Source organism: Watersipora subatra, chromosome 6, assembly GCF_963576615.1.
Source record: "Watersipora subatra chromosome 6, tzWatSuba1.1, whole genome shotgun sequence".
Classification (NCBI taxonomy): domain Eukaryota; kingdom Metazoa; phylum Bryozoa; class Gymnolaemata; order Cheilostomatida; family Watersiporidae; genus Watersipora; species Watersipora subatra.
The window spans coordinates 40,095,302-40,104,828 of NC_088713.1; the positions used below are offsets into that span (position 1 = coordinate 40,095,302).

At 39.7% G+C, this 9,527-nt stretch overlaps 1 protein-coding gene across 1 annotated transcript; it reads left to right on the forward strand.

Moving 5' to 3' along the window:
• Positions 1-392: 392 nt before the first annotated feature.
• On the forward strand, positions 393-1,352 carry LOC137398250 (uncharacterized). Its single transcript, XM_068084357.1, has one exon. It carries the CDS (start codon positions 393-395, stop codon positions 1,350-1,352), a length of 960 nt encoding a protein of 319 aa, XP_067940458.1.
• Positions 1,353-9,527: the final 8,175 nt, after the last annotated feature.

The window sequence follows — 9,527 nt, forward strand, 5'->3', positions numbered from 1 at the left end:
AAATAAATAGATTCCAATCTACGGCAGTGTTACGTTATTGAATCATTGGCTTTGCCGTTTCCGGTTAGTGCATGCGCACGCAGTTCTGTTTTTATCCTCGAGGATGCGTTACACGTTTTTCTAATGCTCTTGTATTGTATTCCTTATTCACTTATGTACTATTGTTCGTTATTCATAATATACGTTCTACAGCATTAACTACACACATATTCAACAATGGCGACAAGGATGGGATTCGTAATTATCTCAATGTCCCCTATCGTTTTACTGTATTAGTTACCTGTATTTTTGTACTAGAACTGTTGCCTTTTTCTTGCGCAAGACACACGTTGTTGTGCATCTTTTTCTTAACAGAAATTCTCTCATAAAGCTCAACAAGCATTAATTTTGCAATGGCAGCTCAAAATTCCATTGGACGCATGGAACCATTTGATGAGTCAATTGAGTCATTCACATGTTATTTAGAGCGTTTTGATTTCTACACGGAAGCTAATAGCATTGATGATAGCAAGAAAAAGGCAACTTTTCTGAGCCTCATAGGTCCCAAGTTATATAAACTATTACGTGGTCTCGCAGCACCAGATAGACCAACAGCTAAGTCATTCGAAGAATTAACCACGCTGCTAAGTAATCATATCTCACCACCTCCACTCGAAATTGCGGAAACATATCGCTTTCATCAACGAAACCAGCTACCTGGTGAAAGCATCCATGAGTATGTTGCACAACTCAAGTTACTTGCTGAGCATTGCAATTTTGAAGGTGCGTACCGTGAACGGGTACTACGTGATAGACTGGTCTGTGGAATTTACTGCGAAAATGCTCGCCGCAAACTGTTAACTGTAGCAGACTTAAATCTTTCACGTGCCATAGAGATTGCTCGAGGTATGGAGCAGGCTGGGAAAGATGCCGAAGTCATGACACAACGACAGCCAACAGAATCTAAAGTCTGTCACATCTCTAACATGCATTCGCCTACTACCAGTGGCAAACCTTGGCCTTGTCGTTCCTGCGGGAGCACCCTTCATCCAAGAAAGCAATGCCCACACCTTCAAGCTGAATGTTTTAAATGTGGTCGGAAAGGCCATCTTCAATCTGTTTGTGAACAGAAAACTCCAAGTAAAAGACCTCAACTCCAGAAGCCTCATAGACGAGCACAAAACACACACAGTGTAATGTCAGATGCAATTACAGAGGAGCATGAAGATATAGCTCATATAAACACACTGTCTAAGGAGCACAGCCACCCACCAATCATGCTAGATACACTCATCAATGGTATCCCAGTGAAAATGGAACGATACAGGTGCAGGAGTGTCCACAATGCCATATCATATCTACAAAAAGATTAAAGGCTCATCGGAACTCCAACCTACATCTACTACTTTGAAACCATACGGCGCAACGCAGTCAATTAAGCCGAAAGGAGTCATCTACCCAACTGTGCATTTCAGCAAGCAAGAAAGTAAAGCAAGGATGTTTGTGCTAGATAAATCCGAGGGTGAGCAGGTCCCATTGTTTGGAAGGGAATGGTTAAACCACTTTAAATTAAACTGGTCAGAGATCAAGGCTAATCGGGTCGAGGCAACGGCACAACTGATGGACACTCTAGTTGCAAAGTACCCGTCCTTATTCAAGCAAACTTTAGGAGAAATGAAAAAGGTTGAAGCAACGCTCCGTACGCGCCCAAGTGCTATTCCTATTCGGCAAAAGCACCGAGTTGTACCATTCGCATTGCGGGCAAAAGTAGAACAAGAACTTGAATCTCTCCTAAATGAAAATGTTATCTCTCCAGTAGAACATAGTGAATGGGCAACACCTGTAGTTCCCGTCATAAAACCCAATGGTTCCATTAGGCTGTGTGGAGACTTTAAAGTTACCCTAAATCCTCAGCTAGTTGTGGACTCATATCCTATGCCATCTATAGATGACCTTCAAGAAAAAATGAGTGGCGGAAAGTTATTCTCCAAATTAGATTTGTCAAAGGCCTTTGCTCAGATCAAACTAGATGCAGCTTCAAAGCCTTTAGTTACTATCACTACACATAAAGGACTGTTCCAGTACAACCGACTCCCATACGGGGTGGCCTCAGCGCCTGCCATCCACCAGAGAGCAATGGATGACATACTGGGTAGCCTACCAAATGTCTTATGTTATCAAGACGACATATTTATTACTGGTCAGAACTATGAATCACATCTATCTACTTTGCATAGCGTTTTAGACCGTCTACAGAATTATGGGCTAAAGGTCAATAAAGAAAAGTGCTGCCTCCTACAATCATCAATTATTTATTTAGGACATCGCATAGATCAACACGGCCTGCACCCTATGGAAAGCAAGGTTAAGGCTATCAAAGAGGCTCCAACACCTACAAATATTGGTGAGCTTCGATCTTTCATAGGCTTAGTGAACTACTATCAAAAGTTTTTACCAAACTTAGCAACAGTCATGCACCCATTGCATCAACAGTTACGCAAAAATGCTCACTGGAACTGGTCTTCACAATGTCAAGAAGCCTTTGTTCAGTTAAAGCAGCTGTTGTCTACAGACTGCGTGTTGACACCATACGATGTTAACTCTCCTCTGATACTGGCCTGTGATGCCTCAGCATACGGGGTAGGGGCAGTCTTATCGCACAAACTTTCAAATGGTGAAGAAAAGCCCATAGCATTTGCTTCTCGAACATTAAGCCCAAGTGAGCGAAACTATGCCCAAATCGAACGAGAGGCACTATCAATTATCTTTGGGGTAACAAAATTCCACCTCTACTTGTATGGCCGCTCATTTACCTTGCTCACTGACCATAAGCCATTGGTTACAATTCTAGGCCCAAAAAACCGGTGTTCCTCCTATTGCTGCGATGAGAATGCAAAGATGGGCCGCTATTCTAACAGCGTATACATACGACATAGAATACAAGTCATCACTCGCTCATGCGAATGCTGATGCTATGTCACGGCTTCCGCAGCCATGCAGAAGACTTCATTGTGAACAAACAAGACTATTTCACATTGAACAATATGCCCAACTACCCGTGACATTTGAGACAGTATCCATAAAAACTCAGGAGGACAAAACATTGAGCAATGTCTACAACTCAACCATACATGGTTGGCCTCCATACAGTGCCGCAAACATAGATCCATACTTTAGATGTCGACAAGAGCTCTCGACGCTAAATGGTTGCTTGATGAGAGGCATACGCCTTGTTATACCCTCTAGTTTGCGAGCCACAATACTCACCGAACTCCACCAAAGTCACTTGGGGATGGTCAAAATGAAAACAACAGCACGCAATTATGTATGGTGGCCACAAATTGATGAGGACATTGAAGCCATTGCAAGGTCTTGTCCGCAGTGCAATGCGGTTAAACACAATCCTCCATCAGATCCCCACCATTGGGCCCCTGCTGATAGTCCATGGCAGCGAATACATTTGGATTATGCCGGTCCTCTAGACAATACAATGTTCCTAATTATAGTAGATGCCTATTCCAAATGGCCGGAAGTTTTTCCCATTCGGACGTCTACTTCAGCAATCACCATAGCAACACTACGAAGAGTCTTTGCTACACATGGGTTGCCCTATACAGTGGTCACTGACAATGGACCTCAGTTCACATCAGGGGAGTTCATGCACTTCATGAAGAGCAATGGTATACGACATTTAACAACGGCACCATACCACCCACAAAGTAATGGTCAAGCCGAACGATTTGTGCAGACATTCAAACAAGCTTACAAGGCTTCGACAGAAGCAGTAAACACGAAAGTTGATAAGTTTCTCCTCAAATATCGTACATCGATTAGCATGGTAACAGGCAAGACGCCAGCAGAATTACTGATGGGCAGATGTCTGCGAACAAGACTAGATCTTCTGAAGCCATCAATTCAGGCTGCACCACTCACAAACTTCTCGCAGAAGCGTCACTTTCAGGAGGGTGATTTAGTGTGGTACAAGACGTTTCAGAGACCAGCCGTTCAGTGGCTGCAAGGGTCAGTCATGCATCTTCTGGGAAATTCCATGTATGAGATTTTAGATGCTTCCACCTCAGGTATTGTAAGGCGTCACGTTGATCAGCTACGCAAAAGAGAAACCTCTCCGTACTTGGCTGACACCTCCAATGAAATGAACAGTGAACGCGAGGTGACAAAACCCAATCACTTGCCGATGGGTCAGGAGACAGGTGTCAATATTGAAGCGGAGACGTGTCCACACGAGCAGCCCTCTTCAGGCACCGTTGACTCGATTCCATGCACCCCCATGGCACAAGAAATACTACAATCACCACAATCAACACCTACGCAAATCAGACGATCAGCGCGTGCGAAAACTGTTCCATCATATTTGTCAGATTATGAACTGTCCTAAAAAGGGGATTACAATTAGTGATGACATGTTTCTTCCCTAGGGGAAGGAGAGATGTTACGTTATTGAATCATTGGCTTTGCCGTTTCCGGTTAGTGCATGCGCACGCAGTTCTGTTTTTATCCTCGAGGATGCGTTACACGTTTTTCTAATGCTCTTGTATTGTATTCCTTATTCACTTATGTACTATTGTTCGTTATTCATAATATACGTTCTACAGCATTAACTACACACATATTCAACAGGCAGCTTTTCATTTTTGATCTTTTAAGAGCTTGTAATCACATTTCCATTTATTTTGCACCTACCACACAACAGAGTAATACAAGGTGAATCTTTGGATAACAAATAACTGTAATGTGAATTGTTTTTCAAGTCAACCTTTAAGTTTAGTTACTTAGAAGTTTGGCCCTGGCCGAGCTGAATAATGCAGGGTCAAATCATCTGCGATGCTATATTTTTCCACTTTGAATAGTAGCTTCGGACGAACAAGGTACCTGTTATGGTACAGGTTCTTAGCTCAAGTAAAGCTTTTGTGACAAGACGCAGCATGGCATTGTTTTCTATATAGCTGAATGATATCAAAGGACAGTATAGTTTATGTTCTAAAAGCGTCCACACTTACATCAGTATGAGTTTGTGGTGCTGAATGTTTTAGCGATGGAACTTTACACAACTTTAAGTTGGTTGTGGTCTTTGAAGTGATCTGACCACCACGATGTTTAAAATTAAATTCGGCCACACTTGTTTGCAAATAAAACGCTTAAATGAAGTGAAAGAACCAACATGCACACAATAGACAATATCAACTATAGCAATGATAGCTAGTGGTGGCATCATTCCGCACATTCTTTAGCCTTACAACTGTGATCGAGTTTCTTCAATTTTAACCTAGAAAATTTCTAGCTTTCAAATAATTTCAAACCTCAAAAACATATCAAATAATAGAAAAATACCAAAAAGTTGAGATAAATTTTACTAATTTTTTGTGTGAGTTTGCCTTTAAGTACCAGTTTTCATACTTAAAATAACCAGCTCAGCTATATTTTACGAAGTTTAGCATGACCGTATGACGCATCTTTGTTTGCTTTTACATTGAAAAGAGTTGCATCCGTCTGTCTGTGTGACGTCTTGGAAAGAGAGTGTGAAAAATACTGCACCACGCAGGGTTTTAACTTCTAACATTTAGTTCACTCACAACCGCCTAAGCTAAACATTCGCCTTTCATAATTATGGAATACATGTTTATAACATGCTTAATCTTTGGGCTTTGTTGGCACACCTGACAATTTGTCATGGCACACTGGACTGCCAGGATATTTGTCTTTTCTATAATAATAGTCATGTCAGTCTTTTCTCCTGTTCAAAGTTACGCTTTTGACGTTGGGCCGCAGATTGCTTTGTTCAGTAATCATTGTTATTAGACAACCTAATGCAGCAATTTTAATTTCTAACTTTGTCATCAGAACTCTTAGAAAGTCTTTTTTTGCAAATTGCTTCAAAGTTAAATGTTTAAAAGACCTCAAATTTAAATCTGATGTCTTAGACATAACTTCAACTCGATTATGACTTTCAGAGATGTTTATAAATAAATGGAAGTACCAGCACATACTAGAGGTGGGAGCGCAACCAAAAGTAAGTCACCCGTGAATATGGTTTTGTAAAGATTTCAGCTATGATTGTTGATGCTGATGCGTTTGACGACATTTATGCGCTGCAGAAAACTATAAAATTAAGTTCGAAAGACTTTCTGTTGACAAGCTACCAGAAAATGGTAGGTACAAAATTGTAAGTTAGTAGTTCGAAATCTCATCATGGTATATTTTTTCTTCACATAAGGAACAGGGTCTGATAGGAAACTTTACAGTGCTTAAACGAACTCCTTCCTTTGGTAGTTAATCTTTTTAAATTTATCCAGAGTATATTTTATTTCATTATTCAATTTATTCCACCTTTCATTGCTACAGAACAATAATCCCTTTTAATTAAACCTACTTAGTCATTCGTGTTTGTGTGTGTGTGTGCGTGCGTGCGTGCGTGCGTGCGTGTGTGTGTGTGTGTGTTTGTGTGTTTGTGGGCAGGTGTGCATGCATGCATATGTGCATTTGTATGCGCGTAGGTGCCTTGGTGTGTATGTGAGGCTGCATGTGTGTGTGTGTTTGTGTGTTTGTGTGTTTGTGCATGAGCAGGTGTGCATGCATGCATATGTGCACTTGTATGCGCGTAGGTGCTTCGGTGTGTATGTGAGGCTGCGTGTGTGTGTGTGCGCACATGTGTGTGGGCGTGAGTGCGTGTGTGTGTGTACATGTGTGTGCGCGCACGTGTGTGTACGTGTGTGCGTACATGTCTGTGCGCATGTGTGCGCACGCGGGCACACATGTGTGCGCATGTGTGCGTGTGATGGTTGTGTTTCCGAGTTTTTATTTAATTGTATCCAAACTTCACCACCAAATGGTCTGTGCTTTTTATCTATGTCTGTGTGTGCGTCAAGATTTTCCAAATTTCATAGTAATGTGCATTGTGCTTTTTGTCAAATGGCTCGAAATGTTTGGTTTCAAAACCCTGTCTGGAACACCTATCTTTGTACTATCTGATGGAGAATAAAATAAGTTTCGAGAATTGCCAGTGTTACTGCTTGCAAGTTTTTAAAAAACTTTCAGCTCAATTAACGCTGCATATTACATTGTGGAACACAGAGGGGTTTAAACTCACAAATAAATCGCCTTTTTTCAAGTATGAAAACCAATTTAAGAGTTGTCATCAAAAATCTAAATATAAACTATTTTAGTTAGAAATTGTTATGTTCATAAATTTCTGTCAACTTACCAATTAAAAAGAACTCAGGAACCCACTTTTTGAGGGAGATAATGACTATGATACTTTGAGGTACCTCTGAACACATAAAACAGTTAAAGACCATTCCTCTTTCAAAGAGAGCTCAACATCCATTACAGATTTGAGGCTTTTCCAGAGGTTTAGCAAAACTAGAAAACCTCTCAGTAAGGGCCTCATGTATACTAGTTTAGCCGAAGATTTACATAAACTTAAATTCACTGAATTAGTGGTAGCTATCTGGCAGAGCTGGATGGTGAAGGATGAAATATTCTGTAACGTAATCCTTTTGTCAATAGAACACAGCTCTTATTATAGTAAAGGTTCTCAGCTTTTGTAGGGCTTTTCTGACAAGAAGCATAATGACATTGCTTTCTTTATAGCTGCATGATAGCAGAAAAAACTAGGCTTTATTCAAAAAAGCATCTACATGTAAATCAGTTTCCGGTGCAGAATGTTTTAACAATGAACTTTTACACGGTTTCAGTAAATTTTATTAGTAAACTTTATCAGAAAAATATTGGAATTATTCTATTATATGCAACTACTTTTGATGTTTGATGTGATCTGACAGCTAAGATGTTTCAATATTAAAATCAACCAAACTTGATTGTGGTTAAAATGCTCAAAAACAGTCGTAAATGGGAGACAACTACCGATACTTCTTGATAAAATCTACTAATAGTATGCAAGTTCATCTTCAAGTACCAGTTTTATTACTTTAATTAACCAGCTCAGGTGTTTAGCATCACCATATGACATGTTTAGCTGGCTTTACTATAACAAGAGCTGCATTCCTCTGTTTGTGTAAAGCCACAGAAAAAGATTACAAAAATGCCCAACACAAGAATTTAGCTTCCAAAATTTACTTTACACACAACCACCTTGACTAAACATTCACCTATTCAAATTTTAGAATACTTTTGACATGCTTAATCTTTGGGCTTTATCAACGCACCTGACAATCTCCCACAGCATTATGGACTTTTACGTTACTGGCATTTACTATAATATAAGCCATGGCAATCCTTTGAAGTCACGTTTTTAGGTTGCGTAGCAGATTGCTTTGTTCAGGAATCAAACCGGCAACATTTGGCATATCCACCTGTCCTACTCCCCCACCTGTCATACTCCCACCTGCCCCAATGATTTTCCTGTCATACTTTAAAAATTATTAGTACCCGTGAAGTCTTGTTCACAGCGAGTGATCAGCAGGTGTAACAACTAAATGTATAAATATTCTGGAGTGCCAGCGGATCATCGATTGGCTCCTTTGTTAGTGTCATTCCTCCATGCTGACAGTTGCGGGTTTGAATCAAGGTCAATGCTATGTTTTTCCTAATCTCTTGCAGTAGCAAAGCTCTAACTTCTGATCAGTGGTTTTTGTTAGAGATTGAAGGAGTTAGTGAAGTGGTTAGCATATTTGTATACAAAGCTGATTGCTGAGAGTTCAAATCCTGCACAATGCAATCTTATTCACATCAAACACTAGCTTCATACCGATGGAAGGCTATTATTATAGTAAAAATTGAACATATAATTATTCTCTGTACTTTATTGAGATACCATATGATTTCACATGGTATTGGAGTCTGCCAGGGTATGAGTCCTTTCTGTAGTAAGAGCGTGTATGTCATTCTGTCTGCCAGAAGCTACCCTTTGATGTTAAACATTCATTTTCATAGAATTTGAACTCATGACTCAGTAGCCTAACACTCTAACACCAATACCAATAAACCACCTAAACTCTATGGAATATTTGTGCACAGTCTTATTCTCTTTGTTTTATCAGCACAGCTTATGAGCTGTAAAAATCACTCAACCTGCGAAAAGATTTTATTTTTTACTTTAAACTGTCCTCTTAATATCTCAAATAGGATCTGAAAAGATAAACTCCTCCCGATTTTTTATTATCTGGTAAAACAGTTACAACAAATTATATCTGTCGGCAGGTTTAAATTATTATGCAGATCTTTGTTTATTGCTAGACCAACTGAATTTATAGCAATCATCTTACCACCACAGCTATTGTCAACTTTGCATGTTTAGCTCTATGTTTTGCTCTATGGACTTACCACGACTACATTCTCTCTACTGTCAAACTTTCAAATTGTACTTTATGAATTTTATAAGAAAAGCAGCAGCCAAAATATGCTCTTAAGTTCTGCTTTTCACTATAACCTGGTTTGTTGTATTGCCGCAAACTATTCTACAATTGTGAAGCTCTGCATTGACATTTTGGTGTTTGTGGATTACATTTACATGTACGTTGTACTAATTATGGCACTAATAATTATACTAATGCATTAATACTGTTTTGTAG